Below are 23,960 nucleotides of genomic sequence, written 5' to 3' on the forward strand. Positions count from 1 at the left end.
AACGTTTAAAATTTCTCGAATATTTCATTACAGTACGGGAAATACCAGCAATTTGCCTTGAGGCACGATACCATGCACCACTAGTTTTCAATTTTTTTGCGATTACTATAACGGAAAGTTAAAAATTAAAATATCTATGATAAGTTCTTACCACTTAATAATATATTAAATCAAACTCATCACCATCATAATTAATATGAATTATATTTTTCCAATTTGGCATAAACATAATTTTCCTCTTTACATGTATAATAAGTTGTCGAATCACACTGCAGCAATGCTTTTATCATTAATATTAAATTCAGTAATATATATTCAGTATATAATATTATTATTATTACTAAAGTCCAACATTCGTCCGATTTGAGACACAAGTCATAATAATATGGTAGAAGCTTTTTTAAGGCCATTTTGATTTTTCCCAACTTATTTATGTACAACTTATTTCAATAACATACGAAACACCACTTTTGGTCGACTGAGGAAATCAATGAGTCGCGTAATATTTGGGTTCACAGGTAACAGTATAAAATTGTAATTATTTACAAATCTCTCTAACATTATAAAAGGACTGCATCAATGTAACGACAATCGACAAAGACCAGGTTTCAGCAAAAGAACTAATATATAGATGTATCAATTATCATTATGAGCCGATTTTTTGGAGTCTTTCGTCAATGTTTGAACTTCAGGTACAAATTTGATTTTAAGCTTTATCGAAACCTTGAAACTGTTTTGACATGCATCGAGTTTGACATATGAGGAAAGAGTCCTTGTTATCGGCTCAGAGAATACTTGTATAAATATGGTATTTATCACAATTACCAAAGCTTAAATCATCCACCTATCCTATATTTATATATGTGTGTGTATTTTCTTACCTAGATATGGTTTAAATAATAAATCACTAGTATTGTGTTACAGAACGCACTTATTACATACAAACTACTTTTTGCCTTAATTACAGTAAAAATCTAAAAAGCAAAACAACCACAAGTACTTTATTTAGAAATATAACAAACACTTTATTGATATTCATAACAACTTGCACATAACACGCAGTTTATAATAATATACTCAATAATTTTAAAAATTGTTTTGACAAGTGTTTGCCGCCATTTTTGCACAAACTTCACACTTCTACCGTTAACCGTTAAGTTAGCAATTTACCAAACCGTTACCATGACAACTGTCAAACAAACAATTGACAATCTTTTAAGAACTGTCAATAATTAATTTAAATTCATTTATTAAAATTTAAAGTTGTTTAAATCATATTCCAAATAAAATATTTGTGGTTTTATTGTACTTCCGCAGACTAGTAATATTTGTTAAATTATTTTTAAGCATTATGATCGAAAAAATTGCTTAAAATAAAATTTTTATCCAGTAACCTTAAACATTACGTGTATTATCTATGAGAATACATTTATAATAGAAGTTTAGTAGTGAAGCAACTATTAAAAAATAATTTATGCACAGAATTTATGTACAAATATAATAAATATAAAATAATTATAAACATAAAGGTAATTTCAACTGTCATCCACCCAGCTAATACAAAACTAAGGGGCTAATTTTGATTTAGAATTGAAATGTTATGATAAAGCTATGTTATGGTATGAGGTTTTGTAGTAACAAAATGTCTAAAAGCTATGTATCTTTTTTATGCGATCAGAAATTTTACACACAAAACCTAACCTAACCTAACTTACGCTTGAAACAAAAATTTCATATTACAAAAGTGCATCTTTCTGATGTCTCATTGATAAGAGTTAGGTTTTTCGAGTAAAACGCAAAAACAAAGATTTTCGACAGTTTGTTACTAATAACTCATACAAATATAGACCCGTAACATAGCATTACTATAGCATTTCTATTTTATCCGAAAATTGACTTCTGAGTTATGTTTAAAAAAATAAGTATATAATAATAATAAATTTGATAAATCCTTCAGCCTTCTTCTTCAGTATATAACACTATGAGAATGCAATATGTGTAAATAAATAAATATCCAGCAAAATTATTATATATATATATATATATATATATATATATATATATATATATATATATAACAAACTTACAAAATTACAAATGCACAATTAAACAAAAAAAATCTACAAAAATGATATAAAAATAATGTATAAAATGACAAGAATAAAAATAAAATTAAATGTAGAAAACTTGTTATACAAATGCTTTAGAAAACACTCAAGACAAAATATTTGTACAGAACAGTCATATTTATGAAAAAAGAGTTAATATTTACTTTATTATTTTTTTATTCCTTGCATTACATTACTTTACATAATTTTTATTAATAAATATGACTGTTGTACAACTTATATGTGTTAAAAAAAGTTTTTCTATATTTATTATTATTAATTATCTATGTTGTCTATATATATAAACTTTGCTTGTTTTATAATTCTGTAAGTTCACTAGCTTTTTTGCATACTATATTATATTTTTGTTATGAATTTTAGAATGTATTATTTGTTGTATTTTATTTTTTATTTTGGTTGTTATCACAATATTTTAGCCATTTTTTTTTACCTCAAGTATCTACTAAAATTAACAAACAATCTGTAATTTATTTTTTAGCAAATAAAAATATTATATTATATTTATTATGTTGCATTTAGTTTTATTACCTGAAGAAGAGTAAAGTTAGGACTCGAAACGCATGTAAGACTTATTAAACATTTTATAAACACATGTTTTATTTCAATAATTGGATGTATGACTGTTGAATATTCTTTGTTTATAATTATAATATATATAATAAAGTATATCTATATACTAAACTGTTGTATCAAAAAGCTTGTTACAATATGAAGCAATTGTGCAAACATCATTTTTTCTTAAACAATTGCATAAAAAACTTATACAAATGCATCGATAGAACTTAAAGCCACATATATAAATATCCAATTTGCATTTATAACTTCAAAATTTTAACTCTTTTAATAAATTATTTAGTTTTATAAATTCAAATTTATAACTCAATATCTGAGTTTGATAATAAATTTGTCTTTAGTGAAATTTCATTTGCAAAAAATTGTAAGTGTAATAAAATGAAATCATTAATTTCAATATTAAACTTTGCAATATTAAATTTTCTCTGCTTTTAAATTAATAAAAGATCTTGTATCAATTATTATTATGCATAATATAGTTCTCATATAATTTTTTGTACTTGAGTCAATACTAATAATACAATCAATTAAATTAAATTACCACATTAAGTTTACAATTGCTAATTTGAATATAAATATGTATATTTCATTCTAAATTAAAACTGATTTAATCAATAAGACAAAACTATATGTGGCTTTAAATTCTACCCCAACATCTGTTTAGACAAAAATTAATATATATCTCTTGTATCTTAAATAATAACCTTTCACGCTTCCTACTTTCAGCAAAATCATATTTATATAATCAAATACTAAATAAACAACAAAAAGCACCACCTTTCATCTTGTTGTTGCCATTAAAACTAAATTAAATTAAAAAAAATACTAAGCTTCTTTATAAAAATCAACATTACCATTCTTTTACGATTCCAATATAGTATGACCATTATTTTTGGTGTGTTCCAATATACCTTGGTCTAATTTGCAACTTTTGGTTAAAATTTCTTGTTCTTCGTCCTGTGAACTGGCGTTGTCGTCCAGGGCTGAATAGTTGACAGCGTTTGTGGATGCATCGTCTGAATTCTCAGACTCAAAGGATGATATTTGCTTTTGTAGAAGAGCAGATGGTGATTTGGTGTCGAGTTGAGGATCTTCGGAGGAGACATCGTCACCGTTGAGGGGAGGTTGGTTTGTTTCGGTAGCCTGGGGGAAAGAAATGGTTAATTATATAGATAGATATATATATATATACTAGCTGACCCGGCAAACGCTGTTTTGCCATCAAAAATATTTTGCCGCTTTGCAGAAGTTCTTATAATATACGTGATATATTAATAATAATCTTATATTTTTATTACACAAATTTCTTTACATTTCGATAATTAATTTCAACGCATCATAGTGTTTTGTTTAGTTTAATTTTATTTATGTCAAATAGTGAAATATATTTTTTAATCAATGAATAAATTAGATTTTAGTCTGAATCAACGCAGTACCGTTATCTAAAAATATAATACTTTTAATAAATATCAGATTTTTTACTTTTGCATTTAATTTAAAAATATTGAATGTCAATTACATGTATCCAATATGCACTAAATTTTTAAATGCGAAAATATTTCCTTCTTGGTCGAAATTTAATATGATATAATTTATATCTATAATTTGATTGCCAATATTGCCTAACATAACTTGGAATAATTAATTTATTTGTATCTTATTGAAGTCGTTAAAAATTCATTTTTTTTGAAACTGTCAGAATTTTGTTTATGATTAATATTAAATTTAATATGTCGCTTTTTTATTGTGATCTATAATGTTTTATTCACTTCACTTATCATATAAATTTTCGACTATAAATTGATATTCATACTATCCCTGAAACTAACATGGATAAAATTCTGAGAAATCCGAGTCCAAACCTATAAAATGTTTGATTTTTGGCATTTTTATTAATTTTTTTTTATCAGTTCTCGTACTGTAAAATATTGGATAATTATTTAACAAAATTGTAATATTTAGACTATAATTTTAGATGAATATACTATCTATTTTGGCATAGGAATTAGTTTTTTTTTTATTTGAAATCAAGTGAAACATAAATTTATTGATTTGATATTTTTCCATAAATATCCGATTTATGACATTGTTTTCAATTATTTTTAATTTATTTTGAATTAGCAAATGTAAAAAATATTAAAATATGCATTAAATATTGTCTATAAATAATATGTCATTTTATAAGTATTATTTATTACTTTGGTGCTCGATATGGATATGACAAATAGTTAAAAACTTGTTATAATTTTCAAAATTATTTGACATTTCATGCTCCCAAAATTAATTAATTCACTCGCATCATAGCGTTTTGTTTGTGTCATTTTTAAAATTAATAAATAAATTAGATTTTAGTCTCAATCAACGCAGTATCTTTATCTAAACATAAATTTTTTATATAAATATCAGATTTTTTACATTTGCATTTAATTTAAATAGTTAATATCAATTTCATATATACAATATGCACTAAATTTAAAAATGTCAAAATATTTCCTTCTTGGTCCAAAATTAATATAATATGATAATATTTATTTTACAATAATGTTTTGTATCTATAAACTGCTTGGCAATATTGCCTATAACATAACTTGGAATAATTAATTTATTTGCTTCTTATTGAAGTAAGTCGTTAAACATTTTTTTGTGAAATGTCAAAATTTTGTTTATGATTAATTTTAAATTCAATATGCCGCTTTTTTATTGTGATCTCTGATCTATAATGTTTTGATGAAGTTTTGGTTTCCGAAATAATTTGGTAAGCTAATCAATTAAATCTAAATCGTAAATCTATTTATATAATTATTTTCATAAATATTGACAAATGACATTTAATTTTTTCACATGTCAACATTTATTCAAATTTTTAAGCATGGGTTTTTAATTAGATTTAAAACTATAAACAGTGATTTTGAATATAGCATCTCATCAAATTTGGATTTAAATGTTGGATATTTCTATATATGTACATGTTTTTGAATTTTATTTTTTGAAATGTCAAATATTTTTTTCAAAAATTATATATCTAAATTTCCTTAAATTTTGACATTTGTCATTTTAGTGTTTTGTTTTTTTTTTGGTCATTTTCTGTCAAAATTTTTAGAAATTTATGAAAATTATATATTCATATTTTAAATTTACTTTTCAAAATTTTCTAAAACCTAAGTTGGATATATACGCACACGATGAGCCAATAAAATTTAAAATCGGTTCAGTAGTTTGGGCGTCCATCGCGAACCAACATCCTGACACGAGGTTTACATATATATTAGGTTGTCAAATATCTCCCTTCCGCTTTTTTGCTCTTGGTTTATAATACAAAAAGGCGGAAGGGAGATATTTGACAACCTATTTTATATATATATATATATATATATATATACATATATATATATATATTACAAATCAATTACTTTACCTCCAAACAGCTCTCCACCTTATCACCTTCATCAACTTCAACTTCTTTCTTCTCTTCACTGATTTCACCACTGGCAGCAACGTTTTCCTCCGAACCAACACTTTGGTCTTCCTTCATTTCGACATCCAATTGCTCCCCATCCTGCTGCACCTGCTCCTCCTGTTTACTCTTATCGCCCTGCGATTTCTTCTCACTCGGCCTCAGTACTAAATATTGTAACAAATCTGATAAAGATATGATGCCGACTACTTTTTTCTGACTCGTCGACCACTACTAGCCTGTGCACCTGGGTAAAAGAAATATAATATAGACAGTGCTGGATTTACAGTAGGGCAATCGGGGCTACTGCCCAGTGCGGCCAAATTTGGATAGTGAGAAAAAAAATCTATACGATATAATCAACTTTTTTTAACAACATTTTTTATTTCACGAAATATAATTAACAAAACATAATACGATTGCAATGCAAAATTTGGATTGAAATAAACGATAACTAAAATTTATTATTTTGACTTGCCTCCCTCTCCAAACGTAAATTATCAAATTGGTTAATAAGTTATCAAATTTGTCAATTTGGCTAATATAAGGATCCGTAAACAAGCTGGAAAGTTTAAGAAAAATATATTCTTCAGTTCTCGAGTTCTTTTAAAATGACGAATTTGTGCACTTCCAAGCTTATAGCGTCGAAAAAAAAATGTCAACTAGTGACTCATGGCATTGTGCCTTAAGACAAATTACTGGAAGATCCCGTACTGAAAATTACATTTTATAAAGAGCTTTAAATTTTTTTGAAAAATGAAAAAGACTTTTAAAACACATTTTTTGTATTTTGAAATTTTTCGAAAATTATGAACTTTTTGCAAAGCAATCGCGCTGTATAGCTGTTTCAGAGAAGAAATATCGAAACTCAATTACCATTTTTCGTAATTGCCTGTGCAAAAAGCTAATCAGTACGTTTCCCCATCAATACAAATCTAATATTTTTCAGTTATTCAAGTCGATTTCGAAAACACGGATCAACCGATTTAAATGATTCAATTCCTATTGATAAGGAAACGTGCTGATTAGTTATTGGCCAAGGCAGGTCCAACTGTTTTGAAAATACGGGCCAAAATGCCAAAAATGATAATTGAGTTTTGAGAAAAAAAGCGTCCAATATAATTCAAAAAAATTTACAGAATAAATAACTGTTTAAATTTGTGGGGGGCAGGGTTAACGGTTTCGATGATCCAATAAAAATATTTGAAAAAGAAACATTTGGCAGACAAAAGTGATCATCAGACATATGCACATTAAATTCAAATATTTTAAAGATATTATAATAATAAGTATACATTTTGTTTACATTTATATGCGTTCTGTAACATTGTTTATCCGTTAGACTGCGACGCGGCGCTTACGCGCTTCTATATTTTATCCCTACGCAGCTGAAGCAGCGCGATTGCTTTAAAAAAAAGTTAGAAAGTTCGTAAAATTTCAGGGATTGTGCGACATTTTCGTCAGTGCCCCGGGGCGCCAAATTTCTAAATCCGGCCCTGAATATAGAATTGTGATTTGTTATACAGTAGAACTCCAATTATCCGAATTAATGGGGACCGGGACCGATTCGGATAATCAAATATTCGGATAATCGGAGTTTGTTTTTAAAATTGCCATTGGAGAGAAAAAAAGTTACGTTTTGATATTGCACTATTTTTTTATTGAATTAAATGAAAGAAACATGACATTTTCACATGTTTTAAATATAAATAAAATGTACTCATGTACAAGTTTAGAAATAAAAATCATTGTTTTGTAAACATCTCCGTCAAATCAAAACAAACAATGTGCCTACACTGGCTTTGCTGGTGGAAGAATAATAGCGCACTTAGACTTTTTGTGGACATTTTTTTTTCTGAAAGTGATTCGGATAATCGGCGATTCGGATAGTCGGAGTTCGGATAATTGGAGTTCTACTGTAGTTTATAGTTGTTTTATTATTATTTGTTATTATTTTACCTCGGCTCTGACGATCCTTTCCATGATCGTATACAAAGTTTCATCCAAGGTGCAACGTTGCACACCTTCGAACCATGCATTTCGATGTTCGTTGGCTGTTTTTAAATTTACGTCTAAGTCATCGTAGGTTTTTTCAGCTGCAAGGTTCTGAAAAAAAAAACATTAGAATATATATTTATAACAACATGTACCTTAATCAGGGCCGGTCCTACCTTGAATGCAATGCATGCAAAAATGCGGGCGCACGCCTTAGGGGGCGCCAAAACGAGATTTGGATATGAAATTTATGATATAGTTTTTCAATATCAATCAAGAAATATATACTTTCCTTAAAATTTTTTATAAAATACGTTAAAAATTTCACTTTAAAACGATAAATGGGAAGTAAATATGAATACATACTATTCGTCCCTTATGATATCAATTAGGAGAAGTTAACAATGCAATTTTAGACATTTTAAATAATGAAAAATTAAATTAAAATACTCCAACATAAACTACCAATGCTACGTTTAATAACGAAAGGCTAAAATTTTTTTACTCTCTGATTTGCTCAATAGAATAAATTACATAAAATCCTCAAAATAAATAAATAAAATGTTTCAAAACCCAAATATTAATATTACGCATGCGTTAGAAACAATTGAAAATTTAAGAATATTTTTGCAAGCAATAAATAACATATTGAAATTTTTGGATGTGTTGAAATGTTTGCATTGAAAATAAAAATTTAAAAATAGTTCGGTAGTGCGACAACGATAGAAGATACTACAATTGGATAATGAGCACTAGGGAATGCAATACCGGTATACCGGTATACCCAATTACCGGTAAACCGCCCGATTTTTCGGCGGTATTTTTACCGGTATTTATCCCAAAAATACCGGTAGTTTCGGTAATTTTACATAAGCGCTATTTGATACATAATACACTAAAGTTTAAATTTCTCGGAACAAATTTATCTTTAAATTCCATAATCTCATAAACAGCTATATCTTCAAGTGATTCTATAAGATAAACAAATGTCAAATATTATCTCAACTCGTCATTAATCTGAATATTTATTGCTTTCCAAAAAGCTTCATATCGTGTTACAATAAATATAATTGGACTGAAATATAACGGTTTTTTAAGTGATATTTGCGCCAAAATATTTTATATCATACAGATTACCCCTGCCTAATAATACCCTACCCCTATAATTATGATACTTAGTAAATATTTTTGCTTCTTATTACAATTATAAAATATTATTTTTCGACAACGTTTCGAAGTTTGTAAATACTATAAAGCATCACACTGTTTTAAATAACAATACTCAACAATTATAGTAACTTATTATTTATCTCGACAAAGTATCCAATCTTAAATTAGTGTAGAAATTTTTTTTTTAAATATTGGAAATTATGCTAATTTAACACATCGGATACAGATAATACAGTTTATTATAATAATGTAATATGATATTTTATGAGTTTTTGGTCTTTCTTACTCATAAGTTTGTTTTTGGTGAAAAGTACTCAATATACTTGATAGTGATAATGAATTAATTAAATTGCATATACTTTTGTTAAATTATTACTTAAAAAATAAATTTATTGTTTTATTTTATTGTTTAGTTGAATATAGTTGTAGTTGTATATACATTTTTTTATATTTGTACTAGTAACTTTCAATTTTGTTTACGTTTCTTGAAGATAATAAAAATACCGGTAATTTACCGGTATTCCGGTTTTAAAATGAAAAATTACCTAAATACCGGTATTGAAATTTTCTATCGGTATTGCATTCCCTAATGATCTTCTGAATAATTTTAAAATAAATGTATTTTTGCGCTTTTAGTTTACATATATCTATTTATGTGTACTTAACACTGAATTATTAAAAAATATTTTAAAAAATTAATGAAAATTTTTGAATATTTTTAATATTGAACTGTTAAAAGGGTAAAAATAATCAGGGGGGGGGGGCGCTAGGAAAATAATGGCATGCGGGCGCTGAGGACCCAGGACCGGCGCTGGTGTTAATAATTATATTTTACTTACAATGACATCGAATTTAGCAAAAATATCCACTAATCTCCCTTGAGCATCCACGACAGGCAAAGCTGAGACTCTCCTTTCAACAAATTTCTTCAAAGCACAAATAATACTGGTGTCTTCATCTGCAGTCTCGATTTGGTCGAATGTTCCAATCCTCAACTCCCGAAGGGTTTTACGCATATAGGAGGGCTTGGGCAACTCAGTAATCTAGAAATAAAAGATAAATAAATAATAAATATTTATATTTAACTTCCCGTAGGGTAGTTATAGTAATGGGCCGAAAATCGAAAATGAAAATTTTTCCATTTCTCGAGGGAATATTTTTTAATTTTTCAACTATAACTTGAAAACTAATTATGCGATTTGTTTGCAATATTCAGCAAACTTATAGCTAATAAAATTATCTATATCTTATACTCACACCAAAATTTTGTATCTTCACTTATACTTTTTAAAAATTGCAATCAGAATGCAAATTCAAAGTCTCCGACGCTTTGTGAACACGTTTTCAGATTTATCTATACAACAACCATAGGACATTGTTGTACTTTTTTGAACAGAATTTAGAAACTATTGGTCTGATGTAATTGCAATATGAGACAAATTTATAGCTAGTTAAATTCTGTAAATCTTATTTTTATACCAAAATCTTCTACAGTTACAACTTTTTCAGTAAAATGCGTTTCAAGTTAAACATTATCCATTTTGTATGAGTATAGCAATTTTGGTCACTTATTTTACTATTTTAACCATAACTTATAAACTAATTATGGGATTTATTTGCAACATTCGGCTAATGAAATTATCTATAATTTGTACTTACACCAAAATTTTGTATCTTTATTCTTACTAAATTGTAATCAAAGTTCAATTTTAAAATCCAGAAGTCTGTTGAACTCGTCGTATGGGCTTTGCAACGTTTTACTTCGGACACTTCTTTAGTTTTTTAGATATAACTTATAAACTAATTATGGGATTTATTTGCAACATTCGGCAAAGTTATAGTTAATGAAATTATCTATAACATGTACTTACACAAAAATTTTGTATCTTTATTCTTACTATATAAAAATTGTAATCAAAGTTCAATTTTAAAATCCAGAAGTCTGTTGAATCGTCGTATGGACTTTGCAACGTTTTACTTTGAACACTTTTTTAGTTTTTCAGATATAACTCAAAAACTAATTATGCGATTAAGTTGCAATATTTTGCAAACTTATAGCTGATAAAACTATCTATAATTTATACTTACACCAAAATATTGTAGCTTTATTCTTACTATCGGAAAATTGCAATCGATACGCAAATTATAATTTTGAATTTTGGTGAACTCATCGTATGGCAGTTTTTGAGTGAACTAAGCATCCGATTTGAATGATTCAAAGAACTTTCTGCTTGTTTCAACAAAATAATTGCTTTTGGAAAAAAAAATTGTTTATAATTTTTTTTTTCAAAAAATATTTTTGTAATTTTGGATTAAAGATTCAAAAAATGACCCAGGCTAAGCACAGTCTAAGCGCCTCTCTGGTGCAAATGTTTACCCAAGTGCGTTTAGACTGTTCCACTTTCACCTGGAGCACTTTTCCAATTTTGTGAAAACTATTGAAAAATGTGAAAATGCCGCCAAGCTAAGCACAGTATAAGTGAAAATGTCGCACAGAATCATTTGCAAATGCTGTTTAGACTGTGACTATACGGGAGCACTTTTTCAATTTTGTGTAAATTAGGCAACTATTTTTTTTTTGAAATTGAATTCGAAATGAAATGACGATTGTTAATGTTCTGGAGATAAATTGATTTATGATTTACATTTGATTTGCTCAGATATATCAAGATAGCAAAAATAATGAAAGTTACAGTCTTTGTAATAATATATTTGAAAACGTTTAAAATTTCTTGAACATTTCATTACGGTACGGGAAGTTCCAGCAATTTGCCTTAAAGCACGATGCCATACACCACTAGTTTATTTTTAGGAATATAATTTATACTTACATATAGGAATAAAAATCGTAGGATCCTTTTATGTGTTAATATATACAATACATTGCCCGTACTGGGATCTATGACAGGCAATCGATGTATTCTGTTCTCGATTAAAGTTCTAATTGCGTCGAATAATGATGCATCAGGACTGATGCTCACTAACGAAGGTACTTGGTCCTTCAGGACATCTAGAATAAAATACACAATTATATATATATATATATATAATATATATATATATATATATAAATTATACTGACCTCTCCACGTGTCCAACTTGTGCTCCTCCAATTGGTCCATGGAAATCGTAGGCGATTTGTAGTACATTTGTAAAATTTTAATAAAATCTGTTATAGTCAACATTCCAACGAAACATTGTTTACTAGAGTCCCACAAAGGGGCTGCTCGGACTCCTGAAAAATAAAACATACATACATATAATACAATAATAATAAAAATTATATATATATATATATATATACAGTAGCGGCGCTAGGCGTCGGCGGTGTCGGCGGCCGCCGACGGCCTCGCGCCTGGGGGGGGCCTCGCAAGAGGCCCCGGAAAAATTTTAATTATTTAAAATTTAGTTAATTTTCATACGGATGTGCGAGTAAAGAAGGTGATTAGTGGTTTACAGGCACTATCATTTTACTCTTTTATCTTTTATGGACATTATCTAACATCGTCTGTCAACACTATAGATTATGGTTGCTTATATTTGTGTATTTCTTATGTGAGCACTATGTAAATCATCGTTCTTTTTGGAAATACATACGAGTGGGAATCTTAACGTATCGAAACAGTAATTAAAAATTCGAGGAATAAAAGTAATCAATGATCAATAAAAATTGATCAATGAGAAATAACAATGAGATAATAACAAAAACTATTAATTTGAAACTAATCATTGTTTCACACCGTCAACACAAGCAATATATTTTTTTAAACATTCTATCGGGATGATCAGTTCTTTCAAATAAAATTGATAACCTTTTAAACTTTTTTTTGTATCTCCGAAACCGCTAAATCTGCCTTTGACAATTTATCCACACGAATCGGATGTTTTTTTTAAATCCTTTAAATCGGTTGATCCGCTCTTATGTCGTCGACAAAAAATTAAAGCGTCCTTAAAAACGACTTTTTGACATTTTTGAACCAATTTTAAAAATTCAAAAACTGATCGAAAGTTTTCAGTTGGCGATCGTGCTGAATTGTTTTTCGTCAAGATCGACCGCACAGTTCTTCGTAATTTATTGTAAAAATATTTTTTCAAAAAAAACTTGTTAGTATCATCTAACATAAATTTTATGGAACTACGATAAATGATTAATTATACAAAATCATTAAATTTTAGAATAATGGGACGAGCTTTTAGACCATGTCTACCTACTATGTGATGTTCGGATTTTTGCACTCAAATTAGTATAAACATTGATTTTTTAAATCTAATTAATCACTTGCAGATTGCAAAATTTTATCTAATTAGTTATTAAGTCGGTGATTTCCAACCATTTTTTATTCATAATGATCAAAAAAACATAAAATTTGCTAATCAAATGGTTGGGCAAAAGGAAACTTTTTCGCGATAATTATTTAATTTTAGTGCTTTTCTAATAGCTGGAGAACAAACCATTTTTGCCGAAGAGTTTGTTTTAACTTGTGTAATTTTTGTCTATTTCAATTGGTGTATTTATCTGATTAAAAATAAATCTCATATACAGTTATAGTAATCGCAAAAAAATCTAAAACAAAAATTTTTATATATCTTCAAAGATTTCTGAAAATTTTGGCAAATTTTCGTCGACGATTTCGCGAACATGGGTCAACCAATTTGAAAAATTCAGAAAACATTTGACATGTATTGAAGGTAAGAAGACGTGCTGATTAGGTTTTAACAAAGGCAGGATAAGCCGTTTTGAAGATACGGGACAAAAAGTGCCAAACTGATTACATTTTTAGGAAGGCAGGTCTAGCGGTTTTGGAAATCCAGTAGAAAAACACAACAAAAGCCATTTGGCATATGCACATCAAATTATCAGATATTTTATAAAGATTTTAATTAATAGTGAGTTAAATTAGACTGCAACGCGGCGTTTACGCGCTTCGATATTTCGTCTCTAAGCAGCTAACGCCACGTGATTGCTTTGAAAAAAAGTTCAAAATTTTCAACAAAATATTTCAAATTAAAAAATGTCAATTTCTTTCACTTTTCAAATTTTTTCAAAGCTTTTCAAAAATTTAAATTACGGCACGAAAAGTTTCAGCAATTTGCCTTTAGGCACGATGCCATGTACCACTAGCAACTTGCAACTAGCAAAAAAGGGGGGCCTCGCAAACGAATTTCGCCGACGCCCACGAATGGTCTAGCGCCGCCACTGTATATATATATATATATATATATCCAATATCCAATACTAATATTTGTACCGTTCAGTTAAAAATAATAATTACTGTTTTTTGAATTACTATTTACACCAATATATAAGTGATGTTGAATGTAGAACTGTTTCAAATAAAATGATTATTCTCAATTCCCACAGTTAAGACTTTAATTATCCATTTAACAAATTATATTAAAAATTATACACTGCAAATTTATTTCCAAAAGCTCAATTTATTTTAATGCCAAGGGTTATACAATTTTTCAGTCATACCTGTAGATGTGGATGTAAAAATAAATGATTTTTTGTTTATTCACGACTAAAACATTGATTTTCCAAATTTATCACACAAAAAATCATCGTCTGCCTTTGTGATTTATGATCATAGCATAAGTCACACGCGTTAAAAATTGAAGTCTTTTAAAAAGTATACCATATTCAGAAAGAATTAATATATAGCACAATATATTGGTATTGGTACAATATCACCTTGGATTTTTCTACCCAAAATAATTGCTTCAATAATGTTGTCTATAATTTTTATAATTACGTACCATATTTTAACTGGCTTGTAGTAATTTACAATCTAAATTAAATTTTTTCACTAATAATTCAATATACATTATTACTTAAGTTTATATTTAAAGTGAATTAATTTATCAAATCCTGTTCACATGTGCTCTATTCAACCTACGATCAACAAAATTATTGCAGTAAATGGAGAGTAAAAAAGCGTGTGTCGGAAATAGGCTAATCTTTATCTTAAATTCAGAAGTGGAAACAATTTGCACTCCTTCACCACCCTCGGCATTAATTGGATTATAACTCTTTTGATTCTGATTTTATCAGAACTTGTAACACACTATTTTAAAGGTAATTAAATGAGCTACAACTTTCTCTATCATAAATTTTACCGTAACTTCTCTTATTTTGAAATGTCAAAGGATTGAAGGACTCGAAATACGCTCTGGTTTGACACTATCAATATTTGTGTAACAGAAAAATAATAAAAAGCAATAATTGGTCAGTAAAAGACCTTGAATTTTCATTTATATACCTTTATACGCATCTTTTATTTTTTTAAATAGATTTTTTTCATGAAATCATGAGCTTTTTGAAAATCGTTTGCACCAAAGTTATGGTATTTTCTAGAATCCGTCAAGATCTCTTAAACCAAGTTGATTCTAGAGGGAAGATGATTTTTTTTTTAATTTTGGTGGTAATGGCGCTCAAAAACTATTTGCTTTAAATGCAAAAAATATTGTATGCGTCTTTTATCTGCATGATAGTAGCTCACTCATTTTACACGCAGAAGTACTCATTTTAAAGTTCATTTTGAGTACTATAAAACCCCATTTTCATATCTACCTAGTATTTGTGTTAACGTCAGACCAAAAAACAAAAAATGTGGTTTACCAAAGAGCAGCACTTCAATGAAACGGATAATTTGCGGATTCACTTTCATTTACTTAGAGAAGTTCAACTAAAAAACACTTCATTTTTGTAATCGAAATAAATTCATTACTGTTGTGTAATAAAATCAAATTTTTCCCTTTCAAATATAAAACAAACAAAAAATTTCTTCATCTTTCTCACGAAACCATCTGGTAGCGAAACGGGTTTGCTAGTATATATATATATATATATATATATATATATATGTGTGTGTCACTTACCATTGTACACTAAAGCGAAGAAAGCCTTCTTAACTAACAACTGGGTATCGAAAACAACTAATTTAGCAGACGTAGGTATCAAGTCGTAGCACTTGTGGAACCTGAAGAACTTCACGAAGATCTGGCATTCATCTTCTTCTGCAACAAAAAAAAAAAAAACAAATTAACACATACAAAAAAACCTTTTAAACAAATATACCATTAATTTTAATATTTCCATTACATCAACCTTGTATCAACAATTCAGCGACTTTCGCCTTCCAAGCATTCGAAATCCTTTCGAATTCCTTGATGGCGTTCAGAGGATGAATTCCTTCATCCTGGTACACGATATTTTTATAATAGTTATTGTATAATATTATATTGTTTAGTTTTAATAAATTCGAGTCCTTAGGGTATTCCCCGAGGACTAGACGTCCGGCTTGATCCGAGTAGAAGCAGAGGGCGAGCATGCCTTTTGGGACATCTCGGAGGAGAATTCGGTGGAAAATCACAAAATAATGGTAATAGGGGTAATAGATAGTTGTTTAATTGATAAGCCTCCGAGCTAAAATCAAATCAAAATGCAGAAGAAGTTGTCACTAATTTGCAAGGTGAGAAGAGAATCTTTACTGATGAACCAAATGTATCTACATTTACTTGTATATTTAGAATGAAAAAATTCCAATGCAGATTAATATTCGTCAGAATCTGTATGAGACAGTGGTGTCCTGATTGACACTTAACGGCGATTGCGAAATCAGAAAACATGTTGTTTGTTTTGGTGCCAGAAAACTTTATGGGAAAATTTTATAAATAACAAATAATAACAGAGAGTTATTTTCTTATATATGTATATATATATATATATTAGGATGGTCCTTAAAATGGTCATTTTCGAATTTCCTTGCTCCCAGAGGCTCAAATGGTTCCAAATAGATAAAAAGCAATTCTCTGAAAGTTTTAGCTCTTAATATTAACGTTTAGATAGAGCGCAATTCAATCAAACTTGGTATGGGAAGAGCATGGAAAAAATTTTGAAAATTTTAAAAAAATGTTTTAGGTATAACTTAGCGACAAATGAATGAGTTTTATTCATTCATTTGTTCACTAAATCACATCTAAAAACCATTTTTAAAATTTTTGAAAATTTTTCCATGCTATTTCCATACAAAACTTTGATTGAATTGCGCTCTATCTAAACGTTAATATTAAGAGCTAAAACTTTCAGAGAATTGTTTTTTATCTATTTGGAACCATTTGAGCCCCTGGGAGCAAGGAAATTCGAAAATGACCATTTTAAGGACCACCCTAATATATATATATATATATATATATATATATATATATATATATATAAGGAAAGGAATGTGCCTATCAGGATGATGAGAAATAGAAATATGTGAATCACCTCAAGTACTTCTTGGAAAATGTCTTAACCAAGGGCAAATTTTACTAGCATGAGAAACATCAAGGACAATGCTAAAGAAAATAATTTTCATGACCACGTAGAGGATAAAAAAGGACTCTATTGACGACCAAACTGAATCTAACAAAAAGTGTTAAAAATCCGAGTATTTGCTAGATTTTTACTTACAAATTCGTGCTTTTTTGGAGTATTTTCATTATAACAAATTTCTGTATAAATTTACTGCTAATCTGTTTGCATATTTGGAATCTAGATACAATTTACTAAGACTTTTATTCACATACCATTTTTTATATAATTTACTAGAAGTGTTACAAGTCCAAAAATTTTCACTTTCTTAAGGTAAGTTCTTACACACTTTTAATACAAGCAAAATTTGTGTACTTTCTCGAGTATTTTTATCATAACAAATTCTTGGTTAAATTTAATAAAAAACCGTTTACATATTTGACAACTAAATAAAAATTACTAGAACTTTTGTAAATATATAATTTTTGTATAAATTACTAGAAAAGTGCTAAAAGCCTGAGAAAAGTACCGCCGCTGAGGATAAACAAGGATTCAGGAAATTGAATCTGATAAAATAAAAATGAAATTCTGCTGATGACCAAACTGAATAGACAATTGAAAAGGATTTTATACGCGCAAATTCAACAGCAATCTATAAGATTTTTAGAAAGGTTACTTCGTTTTTTACCACCAGAATTTAACAATATCTTTTTTGACTTCCCGAAGGGTAGTTATAGTAATGGGCCGAAAATCGAAAATGAAAATTTTTGCATTTCTCGACGTTTTGAAGGTTTCTGAACATTTTACTGGCATACCTCAGAAAACTGATGGATGTGTGTGTGTGTATGGATACATTTTTTCGTCCAAATTTTCGGGTGCAATAATCAACCGATTTGAATAATTCAAAAAATGATCGATTTCTATTGATAGGGAGATGTGCTGATTAGTTTTTGGCAAAGGCAGGTCCAGCCGTTACGGAGATACGGAGCAAGAAGCGCAGAAAATAGAAAACAAGTTTTTGAGAGATCGGAGCATCGGATTTGAATGATCCAAAAAACATTCAATTCATAATGACGGGTAGAAGAGGCGATTAGTTTTTGGCAAAGACAGGTCCCGCCATTTTGAAGATACATAGCTAAATGTGCAAAAAATTGCAGTTTTTGAGTGAACTAAGCGTCGAATTTGAATGATCTGAAAAACTTTCTGCTTGTATTGACAAAACAATTGCTTCTGAGGATGAACAATTATTACATCTTTTTTTATTTTCCATAAAATATTTTTGTAATTTTGGATTAAAAATTCAAAAAATTACCCAGGCTAAGCACAGTCTAAGCGCCATTCCGGTACAAATGTTTACCCAAGTGCGTTTAGACTACACTTTTCCAATTTTGTGAAAACTATTGAAAAATGTGAAAGTGCCGCCAAGCTAAGCACAGTATAAGTGAAAATGTCGCACAGAATTATTCGCAAATGCGTTTAGACGGGAGCACTTTTTCAATTTTGTGTAAATTAGGCAACTATTTTTTTTTAAATTGAATTCGAAATGAAATGACGATTGTTAATGTTCTGGAGATAAATTGATTTATATATGATTTACATTTGATTTGCTCAGATATAACAAGATAGCAAAAATAATTAAAGTTACAGTATTTGTAATAATATATTTGAAAACGTTTAAAATTTCTCGAATATTTCATTACGGTACGGTAAGTTCCAGCAATTTGCCTTAAGGCACAATGCCGTACACCACCAGTTATATATTAAGTTCACTACTATATATTACTAAATTTAAAACTGCACGACATTCAATAAATCTTTATACATCACTTCAAATTTATAGCGACATTATTTTAGTACCTGTTGCCCAAAACTAATTATTTGGCGTCTTTATTGACTTTAATTGCTTGACACGCGTCCAAAATGTGTAAAAATTAATCTAAAATGTCTTTTAGGGGATATTAAAATATAAATATAAACACCAAACGCAAGCAACTTGTTCGTGAATAATAAATGAACATTGAAATAATAATACAAAGTTGAAAACGATATTTCCGAGCGTTTTTTGGACAGGTGTCACAATGGAAGTGAAAATTGCAAAGAATATGCATAAAAAATGCACAATGATACAGTATTGATAAAAGTACAATATTGGTTAAAGGGTATAATAATTCTTAACGTATGTAAAATGACTAAATTTACAAATGCTGGTAAATTTGGCATCAAAATTACTGCCAATATCAAAATTTATATTCAATTAGCAAACAATAAACTCGTTTGCAGTAGAACTTTTCCTCTTATTTTTCTACCCTCCTGAATAATTTGTTTCGATTTGTAATATTAGTAACTCATAATAATAATTGACATATAAGTGTCTTTAAAAAATGAGTAGGTACAAATATTAAATCTATACAATGAATTTTTTTGTTTTGACAATCTAATCGGTTGATCCGTTCGCCCAAAAACGTGCACAAAAAATTGTATCCGTACATACACACACATCATTTTTTTTAAGGTATGCCAAAATGTTGAGAAACCTCTGAAACGTGAAGAAATGCAAAAAAATTCATTTTAGATTTTTAGACGATTACTACTTAATTAGGCTCATCAGTCTTATAACTCATTTCCAAAGGATTTTTTTAATAGAAACAAAACAGAAATGTAAATACAAACAGACTCCTTTGTAATAAGTAAAACTATTCTCGGAAAAAAATATATTCCGTTACTCGTATTTTTAACTTCCCGTAGGGTAAGTTATTGAAATCGTCCAAAAATCAAAATTGAGAATTTTTGCATTTCTTCACGTTTCAGAGGTTTCTGAACATTTTGGCATACCTCAGAAAGAATGAACGTGTGGATACAATTTGTCGTAGACGATTTCAGGCGTATGGATCAACCGATTTGAATGGTTCAAAGAACATGCGATTCCTATTAATGGGAAGATGTGCTGATTAGTTTTTGGCAAAGGCAGATCCAGCCGTTACGGAGATACGGAGCAAAGAGTGCAGTAAATAGAAATCGAGTTTTTAAGAGAACGGAACATCCGATTTGAATGATTCAAAAAACATTCAATTCGTAATGATAAGGAGACGTGGTGGCAAAAACAGATTCAGCCGTTTCGGAGATACCAAGCTCAATGTGCAAATTTGCTCAATACAATAATTGATATAAACGTGTCTTAAAAATTAAGTAGGCTATATATATAAAATATATCCTAAAGTATTTTTTACCAATATGATTGTAGTGTTGTCAGATAAGAGGTGTTTTAAATTAGACTTATCGGTTTTTTAATTCATTTCCGAAGGTAATTTTTATAGATTTAAATAAAATATATTCTGTTACTATTAATATATATTAATATGATTTTTCTTATCATACATTAATGGACCTATTCTCGGATTACACTAATTTCGTACAAAATGATACTCTAACAATAAGTGTAGTAGTAATTCTCAGTTACATATGGCAATTCTAATTGTAAGAAAATAACTTCAAGAAGTACAAAATTATAGGTACTGGTAAGTGCACTTGTGAACAAAATGATTCTTGTGCTATTTGGAGGTTAGTTTTGCAGCCGTTGACAGTATCAATATAAAACTATATAAATAAACATTCGTAAGGAAAAAAATCTCCCTCGCAACCAATTTTATAATATTATTGACAAAGAAAAGGATATATGGTGCACTGTACAATTATATACAAGCAAATAAAATAAGAGTGTAAAGATTAATTATAAAATGTATGATGACTAATGTACCTACGTGTATACAAAGTCAATAAATGAATAAATAAATAAATAAAAAAAAACACCATCGATAGAACTTTTTTACAGTTTCGAAAAACACATTGACATTCAACATTAAGGAAATATGATTTAACATATAAAATATGTTATGACACGTTGTATTACTTTGATAACTAGCTATATTATCCGAGAATAGACCCATAAACGTACCCAAAATTACAAAACCTATAACCAAAAGTACCAAATTTGTTCTCGCTCTCTTATCCTGTACCAAGATAACAGAGCAAGCTCGTCCGATACCAATTATTAACACGACACTATTTTTTACACATATTAAAATTTATATTAATATTTATATTTAAATTTCCACATGTCATTTAATATAAGAATATTATTATTTCATTTATTCGTGCGGACTCGACTGAAAACATCGTCGGTACTAAATAGCAAGCAAATGGCTGATGGTAAATTTTTGCGAGACAGCTGAGAGGAATATAAATAGATTTCGGACGCCAAATTGGCTTCAATGGGCGTACGCAATACACGAATATAAAATGGCAATAAATACACACATTCGGATATATGTTTAGGAGTAAAAACAATGTTGAAATCAGAGACTTGGATGAGAAAAAACCATACTGCACGCATATGTCAGTAAATCACAGGTAACCCCCCTACAACACGGTAGTTACGTCTCCAGAAAACGAGAGTGTTATGTGAATCCGTGTTATAAGGGACAAAGAACTAGTACCAAAAACAGGGGTTACGTTACAAGAATTAAAAAAAAAATGCCACACATATCATGATTTATAATAAATATTTTTAGATTTATTAATTTTTTTAGAAGTAATATACATTACTTGAATTATATGATTTTTTCGTCATAATTAACAAGTAAGTGTTATTCAACATGATCCTTTACTTGCAAGATATCCTCAGCTTTGAGCAGTTTTCTATACTACCTCTAGATCCGTGCATTATTTTTGCAAAGAAAATATATTCGCGATTACTTGCTTTTAGCAAAATATATTTATATATTTAACACATGTAAAGTAATCCTTAATAAACTTTTATACTCATTATTTAAAAAATTGCTAAGAATTATTTAATACATTATTCGGATAATCCTAGATTTTTTTTAGATAGAACGTACGCGCTCTAATAAATATATATCAAATTAGTTATCTTTTGCACTAGTTTGAACACATTTATAAAGCTATTGTACGGCGATTTTACTAATTTTAGATTAAATAAAGTTTGCTTTCATGGGTTTACAATATTTCTTATTTTATTGAAACTTTCCTCAATTCTTAAACTGTGTTATGCGAACCCGAAAGTACCGTGTTATGAGGGGGATGGTCTCAATTCTAAACCATGTTAGAGCGAATCCGTGTTTATAAAAGTACCCGTGTTATGCGAAGGTTACTTGTGTATACAGGGTGTCCCAGAAATCAACGTCAACGAGGTAATAGTATTGATATTAACTGTCCTGAAACAATTTAGACTAGGGTGTATGGCATCGCGCCTTAGGCAAGTTGCTAAAAACTACCCGTACTAGAATTAAATAGTTGTGAAAAAAATTGAGCAAAAATATTTTTGTTAAAAATTAGTAAAGAAATTTGACCCAAAGCACACCCAAGTCATTTTTTGCACATTTAGCCCCGTATCTCCGAAACGGCTAGAATGCCTTTGCCAAAACTAAACACCACTTCTCCCCATCATTACGAAATTGAATGTTTTTTTGAATCATTTAAATCGTATGCTCCGTACTCTCAAAAAACACGATTCTATTTTCTGTATCTTTGCTCCGTATCTCCGAAACGGCTCGAACTGCCTTTGTCAAAACTAATCAGCACATCTTCCTATCAATAGAAATCGAATGTTTTTTGAACCAGAACCTACCCCTCCTTTCAGGGTTAATGTTAATGAGTTTTATGCTCATACCGGTTTTACGTTTAATGTATAATATATACGTATACTAAGATTTTATTTTTATTTAAAAAAACCGGCACTTAATTTCAATAACTCAAACTTGATTTTCAATATTTTGTAAATAAATTTTTTTACCACAAATACTATTTAAGACTTCATTACAAATTGCAGAATATATAAACTTTGAGCTCGAATATCTCCTAAGTAAATAGATTCAACATCAAATTTTAAGAGATCTTCTTTCGTCGAATTTTCAATAAAAATTACACGTATTTCTAACTTTTCATACGCTTATTACTAAGTTAGAAAATTCTAAAAACGAATGTAATTTCTCCATGTTATTTCAATAAGAAACTTTGGCTGGAGTGCGGGACTATCTTAAAGTTAATATTAAAAGCTGAAACTTTCAGATAATTTTTTCTATCAATTTGGAACCATTTGAGTCCCTGGGAGCAAAAAAATTCGAAAATATCCATTTTAAAGACTATCTTAATATATGGATAAATATAACTAAACATGAAAAACTCACCTAAATTGACCAAATTGACTTTTTCCAGGAACGGATCAGCCACAGGCAACTGTAACAAAATTAAAAATTATCATTTAAAACCATTTGCCATAAATACAATAATAAATAATAAATAATGTAATAAATGAAGTTAATTTTAA

The 23,960-nt window shown here is 28.7% G+C and overlaps 1 protein-coding gene across 1 annotated transcript in view; it reads right to left on the reverse strand.

Moving 5' to 3' along the window:
• Window positions 1-3,353: 3,353 nt before the first annotated feature.
• LOC113366517 (5'-AMP-activated protein kinase subunit gamma-1-like) overlaps window positions 3,354-23,960 on the reverse strand; it is a 123,600-nt gene continuing 102,993 nt past the window's right edge. Inside the window, 5 exon segments of the mRNA XM_026608138.1 lie at window positions 3,354-3,845; window positions 6,118-6,369; window positions 6,371-6,403; window positions 8,116-8,262; window positions 10,161-10,364. Of these exon segments, the coding sequence (XP_026463923.1) occupies window positions 3,564-3,845; window positions 6,118-6,369; window positions 6,371-6,403; window positions 8,116-8,262; window positions 10,161-10,364 (918 nt within the window). The 3' untranslated portion in view covers window positions 3,354-3,563.

This window comes from Ctenocephalides felis, unplaced genomic scaffold (genome assembly GCF_003426905.1).
Source record: "Ctenocephalides felis isolate EL2017-DRISC unplaced genomic scaffold, ASM342690v1 CF-g0.4_SCAFFOLD_01170, whole genome shotgun sequence".
Taxonomy (NCBI): Eukaryota; Metazoa; Arthropoda; class Insecta; order Siphonaptera; family Pulicidae; genus Ctenocephalides; species Ctenocephalides felis.